Source organism: Equus przewalskii, chromosome 1 (genome assembly GCF_037783145.1).
Source record: "Equus przewalskii isolate Varuska chromosome 1, EquPr2, whole genome shotgun sequence".
Lineage (NCBI taxonomy): Eukaryota > Metazoa > Chordata > Mammalia > Perissodactyla > Equidae > Equus > Equus przewalskii.
This window is the reverse complement of record NC_091831.1, coordinates 128,761,952-128,789,630: the sequence shown is the minus strand read 5'-3', so window position 1 is coordinate 128,789,630 and position 27,679 is coordinate 128,761,952. Positions and strand designations below refer to the sequence as shown.

The 27,679-nt window shown below is 38.9% G+C and overlaps 1 protein-coding gene across 50 annotated transcripts in view; it reads right to left on the bottom strand.

Annotated features, from left to right (window-relative positions):
• The window catches only part of HERC1 (HECT and RLD domain containing E3 ubiquitin protein ligase family member 1), a 203,946-nt gene that overhangs the window by 45,501 nt on the left and 130,766 nt on the right, over positions 1–27,679 (bottom strand). For 29 of the 50 annotated variants that reach the window (XM_070577631.1, XM_070577812.1, XM_070577827.1 and 26 more), the window contains 12 exons: positions 26,862–27,382; positions 24,225–25,000; positions 14,878–15,076; positions 12,778–12,938; positions 6,975–7,091; positions 6,528–6,756; positions 5,108–5,232; positions 3,889–4,109; positions 2,668–2,936; positions 1,873–1,925; positions 979–1,179; positions 127–301 (listed from right to left, as the gene is read on the bottom strand). In XM_070577631.1, the coding sequence (XP_070433732.1) occupies positions 127–301; positions 979–1,179; positions 1,873–1,925; positions 2,668–2,936; positions 3,889–4,109; positions 5,108–5,232; positions 6,528–6,756; positions 6,975–7,091; positions 12,778–12,938; positions 14,878–15,076; positions 24,225–25,000; positions 26,862–27,382 (3,047 nt within the window). The remainder of the gene's footprint in view (positions 1–126; positions 302–978; positions 1,180–1,872; positions 1,926–2,667; positions 2,937–3,888; positions 4,110–5,107; positions 5,233–6,527; positions 6,757–6,974; positions 7,092–12,777; positions 12,939–14,877; positions 15,077–24,224; positions 25,001–26,861; positions 27,383–27,679) is intronic. The other 21 variants (XM_070577909.1, XM_070577927.1, XM_070577902.1 and 18 more) reach the window with 4 other exon arrangements.

Below are 27,679 nucleotides of genomic sequence, written 5' to 3'. Positions count from 1 at the left end.
AACTTCTTTCATTCAACAGTAGATATTCAAGTTTCTAAAAGTTCTATCTCATCCTCCCAAACAATACCAGACTCTAATATATAGTAGAAGCTAACTGAGCATCATTCGACATGAAATACCACTTACCTGACTGAGAGAAGAGATAGAGCTCTCATGACCATGGTTCTGGCCAAAAGAACCTGAGCAGCAGCAGTCACTCTCCTTAAAGCCACCACCCGGTCATGAGGGTTTGCTAAGGCAGCTGCCTGCTCACCTAAAGTTATTCTCCCAGAGGAACTTTTTTCTACAGAGCCATGGCAACCTGAAAAAATAAGATTTTGTTAAGTTCTCAATAAGATAAGAAAAAAATATCAGGACTACTGAAAAATTTTCCCATTTTACCTAGGTTCCAGATTGCAAGGAAATACAGCAAACCAATGTGTTTTGCTCATCTGGAACTCTGTTATACAAAAAATTCCTTAGGAGAAATAGATATTGCTTAGTCAACAATTATAGGAGAAAGATGCCTCAAACTTTTTTGGTTTTATTTACTTTGGTCACGTATCACTTCTACTGTTATTAACAAATATAGGAAAGATATAGTTTTAAAAATATGCTTTGAGTACACATAAAAGGCTGAGTCACCAATACTGCCCCAATTATTTATTTTATATTCCTTATATCCTCTCCCAAATAAAAAGACTGCAAAATAGTTTTTAGTCAGTTCCAGGATTCCCTACTCACAAAGTTAAAAAAATTCTACTCATATTTTATAAATTTTCTTTTTATCACTTCAATACTTCTTAAAAACAGAAAAATCAAAACTTAATACTACATTATACCTTAAACATGTTAAAACAACTGGCTAAAGATACTTGATGTGGTGGGATAATGTTGAATGTTATTATTATTTACCTTTACCTTATTATTATTTACTTATATAAGAAACAAATTAATACAGACTCTATAAAATCTATGCCAATCAGCATTTCAGTTTACCTATTTGCATCAGAGTCTCTTCCATACTGTTGGTGGCTGTTACCATTGCTACTGATGCTCCTAATGGATCACTGTCAGGGAACTGAACTGGTTCTGGTACAATGCGTCGGTCATTTAAACCAAGTGGTCCAGCAAGTAATTCAAATTCTTCTTCACCCGTTAGCTTTTCATCTTCATCAACATCCAACATGTCCCAGTCTTCTAGAATTTAAATAATTAAATGTATGATATATGACTATAAACATGACATAACTCTGCTGGCAATGGTTATTGTGAAATTTATCTAACATGCAGGAGGAGTGAAAGCCCAGAGCCCACAAAATGAACTATAGCACCATCTCCTGGTAACCCAACCAAACTGTACTCCTAAGGCACAGTGAGACTAAGCACAAGGGGGTCAGAGCAGTTAAACGCATTTGAAGCAACAGCAAATATTACAGCTGCTAATGGAGGTTTCAACTAATAAAAAATACTGTTATGGGGCCAACAAAGAGTTCTTCACCCTGCCCATAATCATTAGGGAATGAGTTATTTAAAGTTAATGAATGCTCCAGATACAATGATGCTGACTTCAATTTTTTATTTTTCACTTTCCTCAAATAGAACGGAAATTCAAAATATACTACATATTTTCCTTACTTTGAAAAAAAATATATGCCATGCAGAAATTAACATTCTGTGGTAAAGCTAGTACTTGAACCCAGGACCTTTTCCTTTGACTTTTAAAACTAGGGCTGTTGCTATCAAACTATTTTGAGCTTTTCAGGGAAAGTTTAAGTTAACATGTGCATAAATACAAACACACACACACGAAGGTAAATTTTAGTAACAGTTGTTAAGCAGAAGGTGTATATAAAAATACATGTAAAATAAAGAAACTCTCAAAACAACTACCTTCATACACACTGTCTTGCTTGCCAATTAGATCTGGAGCTTGTCCCTTGTACCTGCACCAAACATGAAGAACACTGTGTTTTTATACAAAAGAGTTAGTACCCCAAAATACAAATTAAGTCACTAGAACATTTTAACAGGTCATTAATAAAGCAACACAAAATAAAAAAGTGTGTTTCATGTTATGGGCTAATGTAACAAAAACTTATATGTTTACAAAATCAATGACTACAAATTACTGGGGATGTTTCTGGGTGACCTACAATAACTCTTTTAATCCAAACCTATTCCAGAATGCCTTAAAGATTTTAATGGTTGATAATAAGGCAAAAACTCTACTCACTAGAGATTAATTGCTATTCAAGAATATAAAGAGGTAATTGATTCATGGAAGTTCATTTAATCTAAACAGTCTAATTTTTCATCAAGAAAAAGATCTTAATTAAGATGTCAAAAATATGGTGAAAAATACCAACACAAAAATTTGACCATAAGCCTCCTGAAGTTTAACTCGCCCGCAACTTGCCAACAAGTCAAAGGTTAACACAGTCAAACTCCAGTGAAGGACCTGCTGCCATGCCACTGTTCCTGGACTACAGGCTCCCAGCTCTGGCAGGAACATGAATTCCTCAACAACTTCCATCCTTCCTGCCCCCTAGTTCAGCAATCAAAGGACTTTAGGAAAGGTTAAAAGTAACTCCTCACAGGAAAAAACCTACAATTCCCATGTCTTAATAAGAGATACCTTATACTCTTCATTCAGAGGGTCTGGATATCGACACAATTTTAAGGTACCTTTCAGAACTTGTTGTCTTAGATTTGGTCTTCAGGGCTAAGTACTTTTCCCTGCAGCTGCCACAGAGCAGGTAGTATGGATTTCCACTCCCACATTCACCACCAAACCAGCCATCCACATAGGAGCCGTTGCTGCGATAGCCCTGGCGGTTTGCACTGCGCCCGCAGCCTGGGTGATTTCTCTTCATGTGCTGATTGAAGCTAACGACACTGCATTCACACAGTTCACACACCACCACTTCTTCCCTGTCTTCAGACTCACAAACATGCTGTACAAAATGATTTCATATCAATTATTAGTCAATTTAACATGAACTTAAGAAGAGGTAAATAGATTACGATATTAACTACTTTGTTTACATATGCTGGAATATTTGAAAGATGTTCATTAATGCTAAAAAACAAATTTCTTTCAAATCAGAATTCAGGTCACACAATCTGAAGGTGTTCTTTGCCCTTCCTCATTCTAACAAGTTACAATAAAAGTAACTGACTATCCTACTGAGAAGAGTTAATAAAAATGACAATCTGCCCCATCTCAAATGATTTTTTTTAAATCCCTCTAATAAAAACTACTTTTTCCCTGGTCATAACATGCGTATTTATTTTCTGAATTTCTAAGAAGTCATTAAGATTCATTTCTCTTATTAACTTAATATAGTAAATGCTCTTTCCTGTAGGACTTATACCTCTGAACTTCTCAGTCTCCCTGCCACAAAAGCATAATGCTAAACAACATAAACATACAAACCCACCATGTACCCTGCCCCTGGATGGAGGTATTTACAAGATTTGGGCGTCACTGTTTCCTAGAATGAGGCAGTACAGTGATTAAATGGAACCTATGAAGGAGAAGAGCATGCATTCAGATAGCAAGGTGAGCAGCGCAGCCACGTTATATACCCAGCAGAGTTGAGTGGGACCTGATGCCTGTTTTGTAATCTATCTTTGATGTTAGAATCAAATATTACCACAATATGGCTCTATTCATCTAGTCTGGGGAGAGAAGCAATAAAATCGCACAGAGCAAGCAACAAGAGAGACTTAGTTGTCTTAGTTTGTAGGTAACAAAGTAACCTCAAGCGTTAGAGCCCCAAACTTTAGGATGAGATGTAAGACTTTAAGAGTGTTACAACTCTAGGCAAGGCTGCTGTTAGTAAGCTGTATGAACAGGAGGGCAGGAAAATAAGTCAGAGCAGCCCCCGCTGCAGTCACACACACCCAGGTAGGCCAATCCAGTACCTCTGGGATCCACATTCCCAGAATATCATTGTCACTGGTCAGGTCTTGTCCAAACATAGCTTCCATCGCTTCATCATCAAGATCAATTTCCAATTCCTCATCTAAATTAAAGTCATACAACGGCCCTGGGTCTTGCTGCAAAGATATTCCTTCTCTCCGACTTTGATTCCTGTGGGCCTGCACAGAGCGGTATAACCCCGCTCAGAACAAAACAAAAAAGGCATTTCATTTGTATGTATAAAATAATTTTGATTATTTCACCAGTTCTTAACTGCCATACATGCAGGTGAGTATCTCAGCTGACTTACTGGATTCCAGACCATAAACATAAAATTTTACCTATCACATGTTTCCTCTTCTATAAAATGAGGATAATAGCACTCATACCTTGAGGGGCTGTTGATAGGTTTAAATGACATAATCATGTAAAATACTTCATAATGTTTGTTATATACTCAAAAAACTAGGGCTGTTACTATTCTTTTAGGCTTATTTTTTAAAAAATCAATTCCTTTCATTGTATATTAAGTATACATTCTATATTTTCTAGGACAGTCTCAATTTCTCTCTGTTCCCATAAATTATTGAATCATTATTTATGTTTTAATATTTTAAGGATCAAACTCTGTTTTGAAAAATCATATATTCTGGTTTTTAGTATGGAAAATATGTTCCCTATAACTTATACTTCACATGCCCAGAATATAATCCTAAAAGTATTTACTAATGTAACAAGGGAATTTATTTTTGCTTATCTAGGGCCTTACCTAGCAGTGAAGCCCTAAGGTCCACAGGGTACATCAGAAAAGCCTATGTCTTTGGCACAGCGCTCTTTTCAGCTCCTTCTCACCACTGACATTAAGTTTTAAATATGCACCTTTAACTTCTTAAATTAAAAGTTGCTTGAGGGCAGAGAGAGCATTTACAAAACTTAACAATACCTACAAGTGACTAGTATAACCTTCTGCACCCAGAGGGAACTTAAAAATAAATCTGTGAATGTATGCTGTGATTTCAATTATGTAAATGTGCAGAAAGTAATACGTAAATAGTTGCTCTGTTAATGTGGAGGAACTGAGTACTTAGTATCATTAGTTTACATCTTCTTTAATGTTGCTTTTACATTGACTCTGAAATATAAAAAAAAATTAACTACATGATACTTTCACCAAGAGAAGGATGTGAAACATATAATTACCTGCTCTTGCGAGCAACGTGCGAGCAGCTAAATCAAACTTGTGCCTTCTTGTTACTGCTGAGCGACCCCTAGCTGGTGGTCCACTTCCAGAAGCTGCATTCTCTGTATGATCCAGATTATCAGGGCTACAAATGCAAGTTTGAAAGCAATACAAATTTTTAAAAACCATCACGAATAGAAAGCATAGGTGCCAGCTTGCTTGTGGTGGTTTTTTCCTCCAAATATTACAAGAATAAAATATGTTTACAATAAAACTTTGAAACATATCTTTTGTTCCTGGTAAAGCTCCTAAGTGATAAATATTTCATATTGCCCTGAGCAATAATTTTATCTCATTTTGAATTATGCCACCAATGAAATGATGCTTAATGCATGTCCAAATTCAAATGAGATCAATGGACTTAACTAAATCCTAAATACTTAAATACTGAAAATTTGAAATGATTGTGAATTCTTGCCTAGGGTAAACATATTTCAAAATAAATTATAAAAATAGTCACTGAGCTTGTCAGAAAAAGTCTGTATATTACATAAGATACAAGCCTTGGTAACCATGTGACTTCATGGGCTAAAATGAAAAAATGAAGGTTAAACTCATAAGAAGTGCTGAAGGGGGAAGATTTTAGCAAGAATTGTAGAATATTTTATTTCATCTCATTTTAGGCTAGGTACTATCATAGAATTCTTTTTACAACTTAAAAAAGAGGCAAATTGTACTAGATAGTGAAAACCACAGAAGAGATGAAAATACAAATCTACATTGAGACAAAAGATTTAAAAACCCATTTCTATCAAACGTATTTTTTTTGAAGAAGAAGATTAGCCCTGAGCTAACATCTGCTGCCAATCCTCCTCTTTTTACTGAGGAAGACTGGCCCTGAGCTAACATCCATGCCCATCTTCCTCTACTTTATATGCGGGATGCCTGCCACAGCATGGCTTGCCAAGTGGTACCATGTCCTCACCCGGGATCCGAACCAGCAAACCCCAGGCTGCCAAAGTGGAATGTGCGCACTTAATCGCTGCGCCACCAGGCCGGCCCCTATCAAATGTATTAATTAAACCAATTTCTAATATTAAAATGAGAATTCTATTTATATCACTAAATGAGATAAAATTATTTTATCAGCATGTTTATTTTAGAACAAACTTGTTTTAATTTTGTTTCCTCTTTTCAGCTCAATTTTATCTAAGAATTATTTCCTTCTTTCCGTGAAAACATCCATTCAAGTCAAAACTTGTCATGTCATTTTTACCCTTCATGGAAACATAAACTTGTAACTGAAATGTCCACCTTTTCACATATGTTTAGTTATTAACTTGACACACCATTAGAAGCATCTACGCAGGCAAATAAATGGGGCTCTTGGGGGATACCATTTAAAACATACGGAACAAAAATATGGAAATTGGAGGTCACCTTTCACTAAAGCCTTCCTCCATTTCAGCAGCATCAGCTGATGGTATGTCTCCTGGTGATTGCAAATAACAGGGATCATTTGACTTCCCACCACTGCCTACAGCTGCTCCATGCCTTGAGTCTGCTGTGCTGCCTGACTGGGGCTCCTCCTCATCCTCATGCCCAGGGTGCTCTATCATCCACATGGCAAGGACAGTGATGTTCTGGGCATCAGCCTCTCCTCGAGCACCTGACGAGGGAAAACAAAAAAGTCTGATACTGACTTCAGGCAAAATAATTAGTTATTCATGCTTTCAGTTTTAAAGAGTGTCTCTATGATGTCACTGTAACTAACTCTGGTGTTAAAAATCTTACCAAGCATTTTATGACCTCTTAAAAAATACATTGTCCTTAACAAGACTGGGCCTCTCATATCTGCATATATTGATATATAAAAACTTATCCTACCTGTGGCTTCCATGGCTTTGGCAATCTGTCGGAGAGAGAACCCCATTTCCAGCAAGGGTACTGCAATTGCTGGAGGAGGAGGAGAAGTTGAAAGTCTACTGCTTGGGTCTGACAAGGCTGAGACAAAAGAAAGAGAAATAAAGACCTATATATCACTAGAAACCATGAGCAAAAAGTGTTCTTATAGTGACCCTAAGTCCTCAATTTCCTAATACTGTCGAAATTTAATGAAATTTTACCCTGCTAAGAATTCACTAAATGTATAACTAAATGTGATTAAATTTGTTACAACTTTTAAAGGTTTTTCATAAAACTGCTAACACAAAATAAGCCTGCTGAAAAATTTTAAAACGTTTTCTCATTTTGAAATAGTTTCCTACTTATAAAAAATTTCAAACTGAAAAGAAATTTGCAAGAATAGTACAAAGAATTCTTCTACCCACAAATCACTGGAGAGTAAGTAGCAGACACGATGCTCCATCTCCCCTGAAGACACTAACGTTAACTCCTACAAATAAGGGCATTCTCCTGCTTAACCACAACACAACCATCAAAGTCAGGAAATGAATAATGTCACCATCTAATCCAGATCCCATTTTAGTTTCACCAAAAGTCTTCATAATATTTTTTACAGCAAAGGATCCAATCCAGGATCATCTTTGCATTTAGTTTTCATGTCTCTTCAGCATCCTTCAATCACTTGGGTACTTTGAAGATTACAGGCCAGTTAGATGGTAGAATGTCCCTCAATTTGAGTTTGTCTGATTGTTTCCTCATGATTAGATTCAGGTTGTGCTTTTTGGCACGAGTACCACAAAACTGATGCTGCCTTCTTCTTGCTGCATTCTATTAGATGGTACATGATTTCAATTTGTCTCATTACTAGTGATATTAACTTTGATTATTTGCGTTAAGCTGGTATCTGCAAGGTTTCTCCACTGTAAAGATACTCTTTTTTTACCTGTGTAATTACTAAGTATTTGTGGGGAGGAACTATGAGAATATGTAAATACCCCATTCCTCATCATAGTTTTACTCACTAGCATCCATTTATGTTTATTGAATTAATTATTATTATGATGGTTGACAAAGATGGTTTTCTAAGTCCATCACCACTTTCAGATTCACCAGCTGGTACTCCACTCTAAAGCAAAGCTTCTCCTTTCTCCATTAGTATGGGTTATAGATTCTTATTGTATTCATGGGTTATTATCTGTTAGCATAATTATGATCGTTTATTTTGATGCCTCAAACCTCCCAGATTTGGCCAGTGGAAGCCCCTTCAATCTGGTTTCTATATCTTTGAGGCATGTGCCCATCATTCTCTGAGCACTTTACCACTTTCTGGCACAAGCTGTTCCAGGCTTTTCTCATACTTCACCCTAAAATTAGCCATTTACCAGGAAACTGGAGTTCTTTTTAGTAGAGAATGCTATTTAGAAAACAGGATCTTGGCACTAGGTGTGTTTATTGCTACTGAAGCATCACTGCTCCCAGACCCTCTCAATAGATAGTGCTAGAAGGGGCCTTCCTCACCCTGCATGACTCTGACACCTTGTGCTGGGCCATGTGGACATTTTCTCACCCCACTTGGACTCCAATACTCTATGCCAGTCCACTCCCACACATATAAGGAGCATTCCTCACCCCAATCTGGCTCTGACAGCCCACTCTGGGCCACCATGCCACCCACCTCCCAAACCCTGCTGGCAGGAATGCCACTCTAGCTTGACTCCACTTAATGACTTTTGATTGAATTAGGTAGTGGGGAAAGAGGGAAAGAAGAAGGGAGGGAGGGAGGACTATAACTCTCATTTTTGCTTAAAAGAGGCCACGACTGCTATGGTAGTAATAGTCTTGTTATGTCTGCTGGACTTCTGCTTCTAGCCATGATGGAGTAACTGAGACTGAATTTACCCTCACCTTAAACAACTGAAAAACAGACAAAATATATCAAACAATAGTCTGCAGACACTGGACAAAAGGCAGTGTAGGAGAATGATCCCTGAGAGAAGAGAATTAAATGAGGCGAGGTGTACAACTGCCTCGTGTATTACCTGGAGAGAATTTCCAAGCTGCAGTTAAGGGAGGTAAATTCAAGCTAAACTCTGTGGTCTCTCTGAACTGAGGAGACAGGGTAGAGAATTCAAAGTGGCTAGAATTAAAAGGTAGAATACCAAAAAGGAGAGAGCTATATAAAAAGAAGGAAGTTGCACAGAAAAAAAACAAAAATGTCCTTCTTGTCACCTCAAGTCTTCAGCTGATGCTAATAAAGCAACTATCCAAAGCTAGGGAAAGAATCACCAAGAAGGGGCAGGCAGAACAATTCTTGGAGCTCACACAGGGTTAAGAAGAGTTTGCGTTACCACAGGCCAGAATGAAAAAACTTCGTAATACATAAGGCATTGAACAGAATACTAAGAAAGGTACTGGTTCAGTGGTGGTGAAAAATTAGCCCCAAACTAAAGCTGTCCTGGTCTCACCTAGCAAAGCCTAAAAAGAAGCCTTGAAAGAATCAAACTCTTTCCAAGTAACTTAATGTATCCTAGAACAAAGGTAAAATATATTTAAAGAAATATAAAATACCCAGCACTCAACAAGGTAAAATTCACAATGTCTAGTATCCAATAAAAAATTACCAAACATGCAAAGAAACAAGAAAATACAACTCAACATGAAGAGAAAAATTAGTCAATAGAAACAGACCCAGAAATGAGATAGATGATAAATTAAGTAGAGAAGGATATCAAAATAGGTATTATAAACAGAGTTGATCCTCCTTATTTGTGAATTCCATATTTACAAATTCATCTACTCAGTAAAATTAATTTGTAAGTCCAAAATCAATACCATGGTGTTTTCACAGTCATTCACATGCACAGTGACAAAAAATTTCAGTGTCCTCATCCATTTGTTCCCAGCTGAGGCTGAACAAGGTGATGCCCCACGTTGTTTCAGGTCTCAGACTGTAAACAAGTGTTCTTTTCACAGTCATTTAGTGACATGTTTTTCTGCATTTTTGTGCTTTTTTGTTGGTGATTTCACTGTTTAAAATGGCCCCTAAGTGTAGTGCTAAAATGCTGTCTAGTGTTTCTAAATACAAGAAGGTTGTAATGTCTTACGGAGAAAATATACATGTCAGATAAGCTTCATTCAGGCATGAGTTATGGTGCTCCTGGCCATGAGTTCAATGCTAATGAGTCAACAATATACATTAAATATGGTGTCTTTAAATAGAAAGACAGACAAAACAAGATTACATATTGATCAGTGGACAAAAGGTGACCAAAAGAGCTCACAGAAACGTAGCCCTGTATTTTCCCTAGGAACAATGGTTCAGTTTTCGCTAATTCAGTGTTCACAGTGACTTTACAGAACATAACTATTCTAATAGTGAGAATTGACTGTTATTCTATCTATTTGATAAGGTAGAGGAAAGACTGAACATGTTAAAAGACGTGAAAGATTTTTTTAAAAGAACTACATTGAACTTCTAGAGGTGAAAACTACAATATCTGAAGGAAAAAATACACTGGATGGGATTAAGAGCACATTAAAAACTGCAGGAGAAAATTAATGACCAGAAGACACAACAAATAAAAACTATCCAAAATGAAACACAAATAGAAAAAAGACTCAAAAAAAAAAAAAAAAAGACAGAGAGAGAGAGCATCAGTGATCTGTGGGACAACCTCAAGTGGCCTAATATGCATGTAACTAGAGACACTGAAATGGAGGACTGGCACAGAAAAACATCTGAAAAAATAACAGACGAAAAATATCTGAATTTAATGACAGCTATAAGCCCAGAGATCCAAGAAGCACAAAAAACCCCAAGCACAAAAAACATGAGAAAATTACACTAGGGCAGATCATAATCAAAGTGCTTAAGCCCAGTGATAAACAGGACAATCTTAAAAGCAGTCATAGAAAAAGGCATACTACATCAAGATTAGAATGACAGAAGACATATCATTAGAAACAACACAAGCCAGAAGACAGTAGAGCAACATCTTGAAGTACTGAAAGAAAAAACTGTAATCTAGAATTCTACACTCAGTGAAAATATTTTTCAAAAGTTAAAGTAAAACAGACTCTTTCAGACACACAAGCACCAAAAGAATTCATCACCAGCAGACCACTGCAAGAAATATTACAGGAAGTCTTTCAAGCAGAAGGAAATAACACAAGATGGAAATCTGGAACTACATAAAGGAACAAAGAATCTCAAAACTGGTAAATATATGGGTAAATATAAAATATACACTTTAGTTTTTAAATCTCTTTAAAAGACAACTGGCTGTTTACGGCAAAAATAATAACAGTGTAGTATGGGGCTTTATAACATATGTAGAAGTTAAATGTTAGAAGTATAGTTAAACAGTTAGTAGAAGTTAAACAATAAAAGTACAAAGGCTGAGAAAGGGGAAATGAAAGCATACTGTTGTTAGATTCTTTTACTATACATGAAGCGTTATAACATTACTTGAAGGTAGACCATGATAATTAAAGATGTATACTATAAACCTGAAAGTAATCTCTAAAAATACAATACAAAGTATAGCTACTAAGCAACAAAGGAGATAAAATAGAAACATAAAAAATACTCATTTAATCCAAAAAAGGTAGAAAAAAGGGAACAAAGGAGAGATGAGATGAAAGAAAGATGGTAGATTTAAATCAAGATACCAATAACCACATTAAACGTAAATGGTCTCCACACCCCAATTAAAAGGCAGAGAATATCAGGTTGAGTTAAGAAAGCAAGACCCAACTATAGGCTGCCTTTAAGAAACCCACTTCAAATATAAAGACACAAATAAATTAAAGATAAAATGTTGGGAGAAGATATACCATCCTAACACTAATTTTTTAAAAAATCAGAAGTGGCTACAGTTACACCAGATAAAGCAGATTTAAGGGCAAAGAATATTACCAGGGATAAAAGAAAGTCATTTCATAATGATAAAGAAGTCAATTCATTAAGAAGATATAAGAATCTTAAATGTTTATGGACCTAAGGAGAGAGAGCTTTAAAATATATGAAACAAAAACTGATAAACGAAAGGGGAAATACAGATTTCAATACCACTCTCTCAATAATTGATAGAATAAATAGACCAAAAATCAGTAAAAGAAAATCAGACAAAGAAGACTTGGACAACATTATCAACCAACTTGATCTAACCAACAATTTATAGAACACTCCACTCAACAATAGCACAATACATATTTTTTCCAAGTGCACATGGAATACTTATCAAAATAGACCATATTATGGGCCATAAGACAAGTCTCAATAAATTTAAATGAATTCAAATTATACAAGATATGTTCTCCGGTGACAATAAAATTAATTAGAAATCAATAATAGAAAGACATCTGGAAAATCTCCAAATATTTGGAAACAAAATAACATACTTCTAAACAACCCATGTCAAAGAAGGTATCAATGCTAAATTAGAAAGTACTTTAAAATGAATGAAAATGAAAACACAGCATTTCAAAATGTGTTGGTTGTAGCAAAAGCAATGTTTACAGGGAAAATTCATAGCACTAAAAATGCCTCTATTAGAAAAGTCTAATATGACTGATGTACAGTACATTATTTCTCTCCCAAATAGTCATAATTCAATCCACAGCTTCAAAATAGAGAAGACAGCTCAGTTTGATGGGGCAGATCCCCCTTAATTAAAATCATGGTTTTACCTGCAATGAAGACAAAACATAATGCCCACATAATAAAGTCCCACACATCTGGAATGCCAAGAGGTTTGGGTGTAGCGCATGATAGCACACGCACCTGTACGGTTAGCTGGCCTTGCTGATTGGGAATCAGGAGAAGTTAAGCTTTGCCTCCTCCCTACTTCATCAGAGGGAGAGGTTGGTAACGATGATATTGGAGGAGTCTGTGCACGACGTGTGGGAAGTACAGTAGTAGTTGGGTAACTAGAGAACATTTGCCTTTAAGAAAATAACAGTGGTTAACATAAAAACCCAATTAGAAAATAATATATACATCACAATTTTCTTATAGAAGAATATGCAATCTGGAAAACTATATAAGTTAGCTATAGTTTACTTGGGGGAAGGGGAGAAAGACTCCACAAGTATTAAAAATCATTATCTCATAGGATGCTTTTACTGTAAAAGTAATAATACCTTATCATTTGTTCAGCAAAATACCAGCAACATAGCAGGTGGATGAAATACACCAATTAACAAAAATATTTTTAAAAGCCCTGCCTTCATGAAGCTTTCCTTCTACTATCATACCAAGATGACAGGAGTATTTTGGTAGGCATATAGTAATTAAGACAATAAAGAAGACTTTTACAGATAGGTAATTTACAGTTACTTCAAATATAAATTGACTAGGTAGCCATGAAATTATTCACATGGATTCAGAGTAAGGTCTATAGGTAAGTTATGGAAAGAAAAGATAACTGCCAGTACAACTAAAAAATAGAATATAAATGGTATGCCAGCTGTTTAGAGGGGGAAAGGTACAGGAGAGGTAGTCCCTCTCAGGCTGAGAAGGCAGACATTGACTAAAGAATAAAGTCCAGGAAGATCCTCACTGACCACTCTTTAGATTTGTCGAAGAGAATTAACAACAACTTTTTAAGCATCAAAAAAGCACTGTCTATTCAGTCAAATAACTATGATATGATGGTAATCACACAGGGGGCAGTTGTTCCCTGATTTTCTCATGTTAAGTGATCTTCAGCCAGGCAGAGACAATTGCAGCTCTAATATAGTCCCAGCCAACAGCAGGGAAACAAAGACTGAGAAGAAAGGAGCAGTTGCAAGTTCTGGTGAATGCCTCTGGGAGTAAAAGAGCATTATTTTACCACTGAATCCCACACCTATGCTACAAACCTTGAAAGGCAACAAGGAGTCACAGAGTTATTGATCCTCTGCGGATGCTTTGAATTCTGTAATTCTCAGAGAAATTAAAAACCGTATTAGAATATCCTATTATTCCTCTCTTCCTCCTTTCTTGAACAGAAGCACCTCCTGGAACTGTGTTACTTAAATGAGAGAGGTAAGAGGCAGGGGATGTTTTTTTGTTTTTTTGTTTTTTTTAAATTTTTTTTAAGGAAGATTAGCCCTGAGCTAACATCCACCATCAATCCTCCTCTTTTTGCTGAGGAAGACTGGCCCTGAGCTAATATCTGTGCCCATCTTCCTCTACTTTATATGTGGGATGCCTGCCACAGCATGGCTTGATAAGCGGTGCATAGGTCCAAACCCGGGATCTCAACCAGCGAACCCTGGGCCACCAAAGCAGAAGGTGCAAACTTAATCGCTACGCCACCAGGCCGGCTCCAAAACCTAAAACATTATTTGGAATTTACAAACCTACTAAAATAAGACTTGGTTGAAGAAGCATCACAAAACAAGCTCTTTCATTTGAAAAGTAGACTACTTTGATCTTATAACAAGAATAAAAGTATAATTAAGGGATTATGCTTAAAAGGGAAATAATCTGAAGGAGAAAATTATTTTCATGGAGATAAGCTCTTTCTTGAGGCTCTAATATTCAAAATACAAAATACTTACTTTGTGAGGAAAAAAATATTCAAAAGTATAGCCCCTTTCTCCCCCTCAAAGAAATCATTATAAGGAGAGAAAAGTGCTGGAGTACCTGAGTCAGTGCAGTGGCACAGCTGATTAGATCTGGGACCACCACTAACTGGCTGTGAGACTTTGGGCAAGTTATTAAACCTATAAGGGACATTTCCAACTTCAGTAAAATAGGTTTGACTATATGATCTCTTAGGTTCCTTCTAGCTCTAGAATGTCTTGATTTAGTTGGGCACGTTCTTCATAAGAGAACAATCATGTGTTGAGAACCACAGGCATCAATATAGCAGACGTTAAAGATCCACTTCCCTACCTGAGAAGACTAAGCGGCATCACTCCTGGGGACTCGGATGCAGGCACCGTCTCCGTGTCAGTGACTGGAGTAGTGGCAGTTGTGGTGTCCTCCAGGGAGCTGCTCATGAAGGAAGTTGTGCTCGAGGCTGATGGGCTAGTGGTAACCGGCGTCTGTGCCTGCTGGGCTTGGTCACTTTCTTCAGCTTGTTGATCGATCTCTGTAAACCAAGGTAAAGGTTAAGAAAGCAGTAAGGAGATTGAGATCCAAGATGGCACCGTGAGTAGTCCTCTTTGTCTCTCCCCCTTCAAGTCTACAATTATTTGGACACTTATCACTTAACAAAGGATATCCAGACAGCATCTGAGGACGTCTGAGAGACCCACGCGACTATACATCGGAAGGCGGACGGACTTTCCTCCGGGAGGATGTGGAAATAGGTGAAAACTCTCCGACCCCGACCGAACAGCCTAGTACCCGCAAGCAGCTTTCTTCCAACGGACGCCCCCAGAAGATCAACACACATCTACGGCAGGAGCGAGCACACAACAGAGGAGCGACGGTGGAAACAGGTGACCAGAACCCTACCTAGACCCCCTGCAATTACTCCTAAACGCAGAGGGAAACTCTAGAGTTACACACCTGAGCCCGCGGGGAGAGTCTCTCCCCGCCATTGGCAGGGAGATCCCACCTAGTGTTCACGGCACCCGGAGGGTCCCAGAGAGAATCGCTGAGGGTACGGAGGTCCCCCGGCTGCCACTGCCTGCACAGTGGGGCTAGGGATTGCCGGAGATCTTGGAGCGGACTGGGGCTGGGTGAAGCTCCAGAGGCTGACTCCGCGCCCCGGAGGGGAAGCGCCAGAGTTCCGCCCGGGCAGCAGACAAAACTCTCTGTCTGCCATTAGCGGAGGGGCCACACCCAGCATCCACAACTCCGGAAAAGTCCCGGAGAGAATCCCAGAGGGTGGGGCGACCCCCAGCTGCCGTTGCCCGCCCCGTGGGGCTAGGGATTGCCGGAGATCTCGGAGATCTCGGAGAGGACTGGGGCTGGGTGAAGCTCCAGAGTTCTGCCCTGCCGCAGACAAAACTCTCTGTCTGCCATTAGCAGAGGGGCCACGCCCAGCATTCACAACTCCGGGAAAGTCCCGGAGAGAATCCCAGAGGGCGAGGTGACCTCCAGCTGCCGTTGCCCGCCCTGTGGGGCTAAGGATTGCCGGAGATCTCGGAGCGGACTGGGGCTGGGTGAAGCTCCAGAGACCGGCTCTGCGCCCCGGAGGGGAAGCTCCAGAGTTCCGCCCGGGCAGCAGACAAAACTCTCTGTCTGCCATTAGCGGAGGGGCCACGCCTAGCATTCACAACTCCGGGAAAGTCCCGGAGAGAACCCCAGAGGGCGGGGTGACCCCCAGCTGCCGTTGCCCGCCCCGTGGGACTAGGGATTGCCGGAGATCTCGGAGAGGGCTGGGTCTGGGTGAAGCTCCAGAGTTCTACCCAGGCCGCAGACAAAACTCTCTGTCTGCCATTAGTGGAGGGGCCACGCCCAGCACTGACAACTCCAGGAAAGTCCCGGAGAGAACCCCAGAGGGGGGGGCGACCCCCAGCTGCCACTGCCCGCCCCGTGGGGCTAGGGATTGCCGGAGATCTTGGAGAGGACTGGGGCTGGGTGAAGCTCCAGAGGCCCGCTCCGCGCCCCGGAGGGGAAGCTCCAGAGTTCCGCCCGGGCAGCAGACAAAACTCTTTGTCTGCCATTAGTGGAGGGGCCACGCCCAGCATTCACAACTCCGGGAAAGTCCCAGAGAGAATCCCAGAGGGCGAGGTGACCCCCAGCTGCCATTGCCCGCCCCGTGGGGCTAGGGATTGCTGGAGATCTCGGAGATCTCAGAGAGGACTGGGGCTGGGTGAAGCTCCAGAGGCCAGCTCTGCAGCCCGGAGGGGAAGCTCCAGAGTTCTGCCTGGGCAGCAGACAAAACTCTCTGTCTGCTATTAGCTGAGGGGCCACTCCCAGCATCCACAACACCAGGAGGGTCCCGGAGAGGAGAATATCAGGCAGGGCAGAAGCTGACCAGCTACCACTGAAATCAGGATCTCTGGCTATCCCCCAAGACAGGGCAAAGGGCTCCCCGAGTTCCTGGGGAACAGGACTGGGGCAGGGTGGAGTTCCAGCGACCCAGCTCCGTAGCCTAGGGGGAAACCCTACAGGCTCACAGCAGCCTCAGGGAAAGCCTCTGCACAGCACTAGTAGAAAGCACCCATCCAGCAGCCACAAGGCTGGAAGACCCCGGGACAAAAGTAGCATAGCTAGGTGAACTAACCACAGACTGTAGAAGATGCCAATAGCTCTCCTGCGACCCATAGTGGACAAGTGAGATTTTGTGGGTGCCGACAGTGACGGAGCAACAAATATAAGTGATCCTACCCCTGGCCGCTGGAAAAGCCCATAACACCGTTGCAGACCCCCAGGAAGGAGCACGTCTAGGTGGGCTGCAACAGTAGGCACCAGCAGCCTGAAGCCCCCCTGTGACGGCCCCCACGGCAGAGGAGGGAATCCAAAGGACCACTGTGACTACGAGGAGGGGCCCAGGCCCAGTTAGCAACTGTGGATAGGGTTCCTGGTTGGTGCAATATAAACAGCTGCTCCCCCACCGCAGCAGCAGAAACAAGTGAAAGGAGCAACTAAACTCTATCTCTATGCAGAGGCACAAATCAACAACATCAAGCAATATGAAAAAATACATTAAATCTCCAGAACAGAAGGAAGATAACAAATACACAGAAAACAATCCCAAAGAAAATGAGATATATAACCTAAATGATGATGACTTCAAAACAGCCATCATTAAAATACTCACTGAGTTAAGAGAGAATTCTGACCGACAACTCAACGAGTTCAGGAGCTATGTCACAAAAGAGTTTGATACGATAAAGAAGAACCAAACAGAAATATTGGAAATGAAGAACACAATAGAGGAGATTAAGAAAAATCTAGATGCACTGAACAGTAGGGCCGATAATATGGAGGGAAGAATTAGCAATTTGGAAGATGGCAATATAGAATTGCTGCAGGCAGAGGAGGAGAGAGAAGTAAGACTAAAAAGAAATGAAGAAACTCTCCGAGAATTATCAGACACAATTAGGAGATGCAACGTAAGGATTATAGGTATACCAGAGGGAGAAGAGAAGGAGAAAGGGGCAGAAAGCCTATTCAAAGAAATAATGGCTGAGAACTTCCCAAATCTGGTGAGAGAGATGGATCTTCAGGTGACAGAAGCCAATAGATCTCCAAACTTTATCAACGCAAGAAGACCAACTCCACGGCATATAGTAGTGAAGCTAGCAAAAGTCAACGACGAGGAGAAAATACTAAGGACAGCCAGGCAAAAGAAACTAACCTACAAAGGAACCCCCATCAGGCTATCAGCAGATTTCTCAGCAGAAACTTTACAGGATAGAAGAGAGTGGAATGATATATTCAAAAATCTGAAGGACAAAAATCTACAGCCGAGAATTCTCTACCCAGCGCAAATATCCTTCAAATACGATGGAGAACTAAAAACTTTCCCAGATAAACAAAAATTAAGGGAGTTCATTGCCACAAAACCTCCTCTTCAGGAAATCCTCAGGAAAACCCTCATTCCTGAAAAATCCAAAAAAGGAAAGGGGCTACAAAACCAAGAGCAGAGGAGATAAGTAGAAGGACAACAACAGAGAGTAGCAGCTCTTCATCAGAACAGATTAAACCATGGGACGAGAAACAAAGGAAATTGAAGAAAACTGGAAAACAAGACACAAAATGGTAGTGGTAGGCCCCCACATCTCAATAATCACTCTAAATGTAAATGGATTGAACTCCCCAATCAAAAGACACAGAGTGGCAGGATGGATCAAAGAACAAGACCCAACAATATGCTGCCTCCAGGAAACACACCTCAGCCCCAAAGACAAACACAGACTCAGAGTGAAGGGATGGAGAACAATACTCCAAGCTAATAATGAACAAAAGAAAGCAGGTGCCACTATACTAATATCAGACAAGGTAGATTTCAAAGCAAAACAGATAAAGAAAGACAAAGAGGGACAGTATATAATGATAAAAGGGACTCTCCACCAAGAAGACATAACACTATAAATATATACGCAACCAACACAGGAGCACCAAAATTTGTAAAGCAACTCTTAATAGAACTAAAAGAAGACATCAACAACAATACAATAATAGTAGGGGACCTCAACACACCATTAACACCAATGGACAGAACATCCAGACAGAAAATCAACAAGGAAATAATAGAATTAAATGAAAAATTAGACCAGATGGACTTAATAGATATATATAGAACACTTCATCCAAAAACAGCAGGTTACACATTCTTCTCAAGTGCACATGGAACATTCTCAAGGATTGACCATATTTTGGGAAACAAAGCAAACATCAATAAATACAAGAGAGTTGAAATAATATCAAGCATCTTTTCTGATCATAATGCTATGAAACTAGAAATCAACTACAAGAAAAAAGCAGAGAAAGGTGCAAAAATGTGGAGACTAAACAACACGCTTCTGAACAAACAATGGATCATTGAGGAAATTAAAGAAGAAATCAAATATTATCTGGAGACAAATGAAAATGAGAACATGACATACCAAATCATTTGGGATGCAGCAAAAGCAGTCCTAAGAGGGAAATTCATCGCAATACAGGCTCACCTCACTAAACAAGAAAAACCTCACATAAGCAACCTCAAACGACACCTAACAGAACTAGAAAAAGAAGAACAAACAAAGCCCAGAGTCAGTAGAAGGAGGGAAAAAATAAAAATAAGAGCAGAAATAAACGATATTGAAACAAAAAAGACAATAGAAAGGCTCAATGAAACAAAGAGTTGGTTCTTCGAAAGAATTAACAAAATTGACAAACCTTTAGCCAGACTCACCAAGAAAAGAAGAGAGAAATCGCAAATAAATAAAATTAGGAACGAGAGAGGAGAAATCACAACAGATACCAATGAAATACAAGAGATCATAAGAGAATACTATGAAAAGCTATATGCCAACAAATTGAAGAACCTGGAAGAAATGGACAAATTCCTAGACTCCTACAATCTCCCCAAACTGAATCAGGAAGAAATGGAGAATCTGAATAGGCCAATAACAAGTAAGGAAATAGAAACGGTAATCAAAAACCTCCCCAAAAATAAGAGTCCAGGACCGGACGGCTTCTCTGGAGAATTCTACCAAACATTCAAAGAAGACTTAATACCTATTCTTCTCAGACTGTTCCAGAAAATTGAGAAAGATGGAGTACTCCCTAACACATTCTATGAAGCCAACATCACTCTGATCCCCAAACCTGACAAGGACAACACAAAGAAGGAGAACTACAGGCCAATATCACTGATGAACATAGATGCAAAAATCCTCAACAAAATTTTGGCAAACCGAATACAGCAATACATCAAAAAGATTATACACCATGATCAAGTGGGATTTATACCAGGGACACAGGGATGGTTCAACATCCGCAAGTCAATCAACGTGATACACTACATCAACAAAATGAAAAACAAAAACCACATGATCATCTCAATAGATGCAGAGAAAGCATTCGACAAGATCCAACACCCATTTATGATAAAAACCCTCAATAAAATGGGTATAGAAGGAAAGTACCTCAACATAATAAAGGCCATATATGACAGACCCACAGCCAACATCATACTCAGTGGACAAAAACTGAAAGCCATCCCTCTGAGGACAGGAACAAGACAAGGGTGCCCACTTTCACCACTCCTATTCAACATAGTACTGGAGGTGCTGGCCAGAGCAATTCGGCAGGAAAAAGAAATAAAAGGAATCCAAATAGGTAACAAAGAAGTAAAACTCTTGCTGTTTGCAGATGACATGATCTTATATATAGAAAACCCCAAAGAATCCATAGAAAAACTATTAGAAATAATCAACAACTACAGCAAAGTAGCAGGGTATAAAATTAACGTGCATAAATCAGTAGCATTTCTATACACTAACAATGAACTAACAGAAAAAGAACTCAAGAACTCAATCCCATTCACAATCGCAACGAAAAGAATAAAATACCTTGGGATAAACTTAACCAAGGAAGTGAAGGATCTATACAATGAAAACTACAAGACTTTCTTGAAAGAAATTGACGATGACATAAAGAGATGGAAAGACATTCCTTGCACATGGATTGGAAGAATAAACATAGTTAAAATGTCCATACTACCTAAAGCAATCTACAGATTCAATGCTATCCCAATCAGAATCCCAAGAACATTCTTCACAGAAATTGAACAAACAATCCTAAAATTCATATGGGGCAACAAAAGACCGCGAATTGCTAAAGCAATCCTGAGCAAGAAAAACAAAGCCGGCGGAATCACAATCCCCGATTTCAAAACATACTACAAAGCTACAGTGACCAAAACAGCATGGTACTGGTACAAAAACAGGTCCACAGATCAATGGAACAGAATTGAAAGCCCAGAGATAAAACCACACATCTATGGACAGCTAATCTTCGACAAAGGAGCAGAGGGCCTACAATGGAGAAAAGAAAGTCTCTTCAACAAATGGTGCTGGGAAAACTGGACAGCCACATGCAAAAGATTGAAAATTGACCATTCTTTTTCACCACACACCAAAATAAACTCAAAATGGATCAAAGACCTAAAGATTAGGCCTGAGACAATAAGTCTTTTGGAAGAGAATATAGGCAGTACACTCTTTGACATCAGTTTCAAAAGAATCTTTTCGGACACTGTAACTCCTCAGTTGAGGGAAACAATAGAAAGAATAAACAAATGGGACTTCATCAGACTAAAGAGCTTCTTCAAGGCAAGGGAAAACAGGATTGAAACAAAAAAACAGCTCACTAATTGGGAAAAAATATTCACAAGCCACTTATCCGACAAAGGGTTAATCTCCATAATATACAAAGAACTCACACTGCTTAACAACAAAAAAACAAACAACCCGATCAAAAAATGGGCAGAGGACATGAACAGACATTTCTCAAAAGAAGATATGAATATGGCCAATAGACACATGAAAAGATGTTCATCATCCCTAATCATCAGGGAAATGCAAATCAAAACTACACTAAGATATCACCTTACACCCGTTAAAACATCCAAAACCAAGAGCGACAAATGTTGGAGAGGTTGTGGAGAAAAAGGAACCCTCATACACTGTTGGTGGGAATGCAAACTGGTACAGCCACTATGGAAAACAGTATGGAGATTTCTCAAAAAGTTAAAAATAGAAATACCCTATGACCCAGCCATCCCATTACTGGGTATCTATCCTAAGAACCTGAAATCAGAAATCTCAAGAGTCCGTTGCACCCCTATGTTCATCGCAGCATTATTTACAATAGCCAAGACGTGGAACCAACCTACATGCCCAGAAACTGATGATTGGATAAAGAAGATGTGGTATATATACACAATGGAATACTACTCAGCCATAAAAAAAGACAAAATTGGCCCATTCACAGCAACGTGGATGGACCTCGAGGGTATTATGTTAAGCGAAATAAGCCAGTCAGAGAAAGACGAACTCTATATGACTCCACTCATAGGTGGAAGTTAGTATATTGATAAGGAGATCTGATCGGTGGTTACCAGGGAAAAGGGGGGGGGGTGGAGGGAGGGCACAATGGGGGAAGTGGTGTACCCACAACATGACTAACAAAAATGTACAACTGAAATCTCACAAGGTTGTAATCTATCATAACATTAATTAAAAAAAAAAAAAAGAAAACAGTAAGGATTTGTTTTTTCAAAAGTGACAAAGTGACACTGGACTGGAAAACTTTCAACTTTTAACTTGGAAAGCTTCTAAATATATTTCATAAGTATCAATTTCTAGGAGAGATTTACAGAAAAAAATGTTCTTAGACATACACATCCTTATATTCACTACTGTACTCGTTACTATAGACTCTACAGACAATAATGTAACAAGTCCCCATTTTTTTAGAGAAGAAAGTTTTCTTGAAAACAAAAGTCTCACATTTGTTTTTAAGATTTGACAAGAGGTTCTCTAAAGATACCTGAGCATTAAAACTGTGTTTCCTTGGCACTTTGATTTTAATGCTTATCTTTAATCTTTAAACATAAAGATGAAGACATGCAAATACAAGAATAACAAAAACATAGAAACTACATGCTCTAAAAAGGACAGTGTCTCACAAAATAAACAACTCCTAAGATTCAAAAGAAAAAAAAATTAGTTACAATGTTGAAGAGCTTACAAAGTATTCATAATTTTTTCTTATCTGTAAGAGAGCCTATGAGTAAACATAATCAAGATAGCAGTAGCTACAAAGATAGCCAACTCTATTAGGTTTGCTAAATGGCCTTCATAATCATCATGATCTTAACACTCCTATTTATATGCACCATGTACCTCTCTCTGCCTATTTACTGTCAAAACTAAGAAAGGACGGAGTTGAGTAAGGGAAAAGGAAAGGAAGGAGGAAGCGGAAGGGAAGGAAGTAAAAAAGAATGGAGGCTCCATGAAGGCAAGGGACTTTGCTTTGTTCACTGCTGACTCCCCAGAACCTAGAAGAGTACCTGGCACGTAGTAGGCACTCAGTAAACATTTACTTAATGAATCTCATTTTTATCTGAGAATTCATATTATCCCCAAAGGTGAGGATAAAAGAGAAAACAAAGTTTTTTACAAAGAATATAGAGTCTATGAAAGTAGTACTTTACAATGTCTCTGAAAAGTTATCAGAATAATATGTATTTTCAATCAGATCAATCAATATTTGAGCAATAAAACAAGACAATGAACAGAAAAAAATACTTGAGTACCTTTCATAGCATGAGTCAAATTTCTGGTTTACAAAATGTAGTAATAATTATTAAGTTCTAATGCTTGTATAGGTTTAAAATAGAAAATTACAGGTAGACAGATGATTATTAATATATATATATAAAAAACTGTTTGCCTTGCAAAGGAAAAACAATCTGAAACTTGCTTTGACCAAAAAACATTTTTATAAATCATTTACAGAATACAGTCATGTGTCTCTTAATGATGGAGACATGTTCTGAGAAATGTGTTGTCAGGCGATTCTCTCACTGTGTGAACATGAGAGTGTATTTACGCAAAGCCAGATGGTATAGCCTATTACACACCTAAGCTATGTGGTACCAATCTTATGGGACCACCGTCATACACGCAGTCCGCCATTGACTGAAACACTGTTATGCGGCACATGACTATATAGAATTTCTGACAATTACAAATAATTTCAAATTATAAATAATTTTAAAATTATTATAAATAATAATTATATAAATAATTTCAGCACAAAAGCAAAAAAATCTGAGAACATACCTTGCTTAATTTTGCTCCCAAACTGGTCTTCCAAAAGCCCGTGGACCACTAATTTATAAATCATGGCTTGAGCTCGTTCCAGATCGGCTAATCCCAATGCTCTCTTTATGGGTGACCGCATGACTGCTCGCTTCACCATGTGTCGCATCAAGAACTGTAGGGCTGCACGCATCTCCACATCTTCATGAACAACTGGAGAGCTTGCACAGTCTGAGTTGTGGCCATTTTCAGCCAGAACTTTTGGTATCAGCAAGAGCTCAGCATATTTACTACAGCCAAGAAGAGCACTAAGTGATTTCATAGCACCGAGGTAGAGATAGGACAGTTGGACTGCTCTCATTTCTGACTGGGCTATGTCATGGTTTTTAGACAAGTGTTCATGATTTTTTCTTTTTCCTTCTGTTATTTGATGTAGCGATTCCACACCTGGCAGTGTTGGATCTACAGAAAACGAAGCTATTTCGTTTTCTGACTTGGAGCTTGTGGTACCCTGACTTTTGACATCATCAGATGTTAAGCCTGTTCGCATATCTAAAGCAGATTCACTCTCGGTTTTCTGCTCAACATCCCCTTTCTCTTCAGACTCATGTCGGTGTTTCTTTTCATGTCGCTTGGTGCTCTGTTTACCCATGTCCTCGTGAATGCCAGTCAGATACGTGAGGTCCAGCAACACAGAAGCCGTCAGGCCTCGGAATCGCGCCACATCAAAAGGCAGTGGTTCACAGGGTTCCAGATTATACAACGGAGTATCACTAGGCGACCAAAAAGTTGGGAAGCTTTAATAAAGATCAGAATGACACAGGAAGAACCAAGTGAGGGATAGACAGGAGGAAAGTACAGAAGATAATGTAGACAAAATAAGATGCATCATGTACAGAGTACAGAGAATAATTTACACAAACTAGAGAAGTCATTGCAAACAGAAAAATGAGTCTATTATGAGAAAATGGGGAGATGTGATGTTAAATGCAAAAGCAATGAGATGTGCATACGCTTTCAAATAAGAATATTCATTATTATATAATGTAAGCTAAGAATTAGCAAAAATTCTGTAAAGAGCCGAATACCAAATATTTTATACCTTGCAGGCCACACGGTCTCTGTTGCAACCTTTCAGCCCTGCCACCAGTGTGAAAGCAGCCATTGATATACTTAAATGAATGGGTGTGGCTGTATGACTTTGTCTACTACAATAGCAGGAGGTGGACAAAATGTAGTTTGCCAATCCCTGATATGAGCTATTTGGAAAGTTCGTACAATAAATCTAGTTTATTATGTGAATAATGGTCATTTATAATCCATTCCAGGGAAGAACTGGTTTCATTAGAAAAACTAGTAGTCTCTAATTAATGCTTCTAATTCATAGTTTAATTAAAACTATGATCATATGTTTCCTGATATTTGGCAAGAACTTCCTTATTAAAAATGTTATAATTATACAAAATGCAACAGAAAGCTTTACCAAGTATACAAAGTTTGGTGGCATACATTTGTTTTACTAACCTAAATCTTGGTTCTAGCTTAACCTTCCTAACCTTATTTTTCCCTTTGCCTCATTTTTCTTATTTGCTTTAATTTATAATATATTTATTTTGCCATATTGTATGCATCTCAATAAGGCATCATAAATCCCTCCTGAAACAAGGCAAAGAATAAAAGAAAACATAGGTATTTCATGTAACACTGTAAAATTTGCATTGGTTTCTTCATTTGATGGAGTAGGGGGAGGTAGAGTCCATTAACTCCTGAAATTGTGGGTAATCTTATGTAGGTGTGTTTTTCAGCTGAGAGGATCCATAGCTACAGTTAGATTCTAAAACAGAACTGCCTCCAAAAAATACTTAAGAACCACTGTTTTAGATATTGCCCCATGTCATATTAACACTATAAAGTAATCACTTTAGGCAATATAATAAAGTTAAATAATATCATCAATAAATCCATATTTTCAAATGATACAATTATGAGGAATCATTAGATAAGTGAATCCTCTTATTGAGGGAGATACTTGACATATTTCCTTTTAAAAATATGAAGTTTCTATTTCACACAAATCCTATCTAATTATAAACACAACTAAATGCTTTTAAGTACAGCTTGTGTCAAATAAATGTAAACTTCACGTCTATCCAAAATGTTGCACACTGAGGGGACAGAAATATGTCCTTAAAAAAAAAAAGCAAGAATACTGAAAATCATAGATAATCCAAAACCTAATTTTTGTCACTCAAATGTTTCTGTCCTACATTCAAAGCCCTCCTACAAGAAAGTAACTGACATCTGCTGGTTGGCATTTTTCTATTCCAGTGTGTAATGGAAATGATCAAAAAGCAGGGAGCCAAATGAAAAATACAAAGAAGGAGCCCAATTAAACCTAAACTAGTGAGCTTACCATTTCTTCACAAAACAAACCAAAAAACTGCATGTTTTACAAACCACTAGAATTCCAAGGAACACAGGTTTGAGAAATATTCCTTTATGAAATCACAGTACTCATACCCAGCTGTATGAAAAACATTATTTTAAAAAGTTAACTGGCAGCTCACGCGAAATACATAATTACTCACTGTCCATAGGCAATGGCCCATTTCACCAATACATACTCGTTTGCTAAAAGTGTAACTCAACAGATCATACCTGATGGTAATTTCTGCTTCATCCCATTGGACTTTGGCAGACGTGCTGCCCTCTTTGACCACTCCCAGCAGCGTGGCATGGCGCCCAGTTTGCTTGTGAACACACCGACCTCCAACTCTAAGACCAGCATCAACTCCTCCTATCACTGCCAGCACAGGCCACACCTCTATGCAAAGGGTCCTCAGCTGCGGCTCTGAGAGGTCAGCAAGGCCATGTCTATTATGTTTACCTTTCTCTTCCTCTTTGCTCTCCTTCTCCTCTCTCATTTCATTTTCCTCTCGGCTTTGAACCGAGCGGCTTTTCTTTAGCTTCTGACCTGACTCTTTAATACATATCTTAATTTTGTGCAGCCTTTCCATCATTTTTTTGTTAATGCAGTAAGTCCAACGGTCTGTTCGGTGAAGGATACGGATAAGCTGAATAGTGGCCTCTGCCAGCACTGCTGCTACTGGACTACAAATGGGGTCTCCCGGAAGTAAGTCTCGTGGTGTGCCACGCATCTGCATATCACAAATTTTCACCTATAAAACAAAAGAGGGTAACAAACTATTTTTAATAGTTCTCAAACTATTAGTCACTATATTCTAGCACATGTAATCTCATGTTGAATTAGTGTCTGGTGTCCTAATACATGTGTATTATACCACCGGTCCCCAGTAAGGAGCGAGCAAATACTACAGATCTACTGAAGTTAGTAGCAGTAGGTCCTCTGAAATAAGCTGCCCTGTCATTTAAACTTCTTGTGGCCTGTGAGTATCAGACCTGCTGTGGCCACTCGACAGATGGATATAGACCAAAGTATATGTGACTGACTCAAT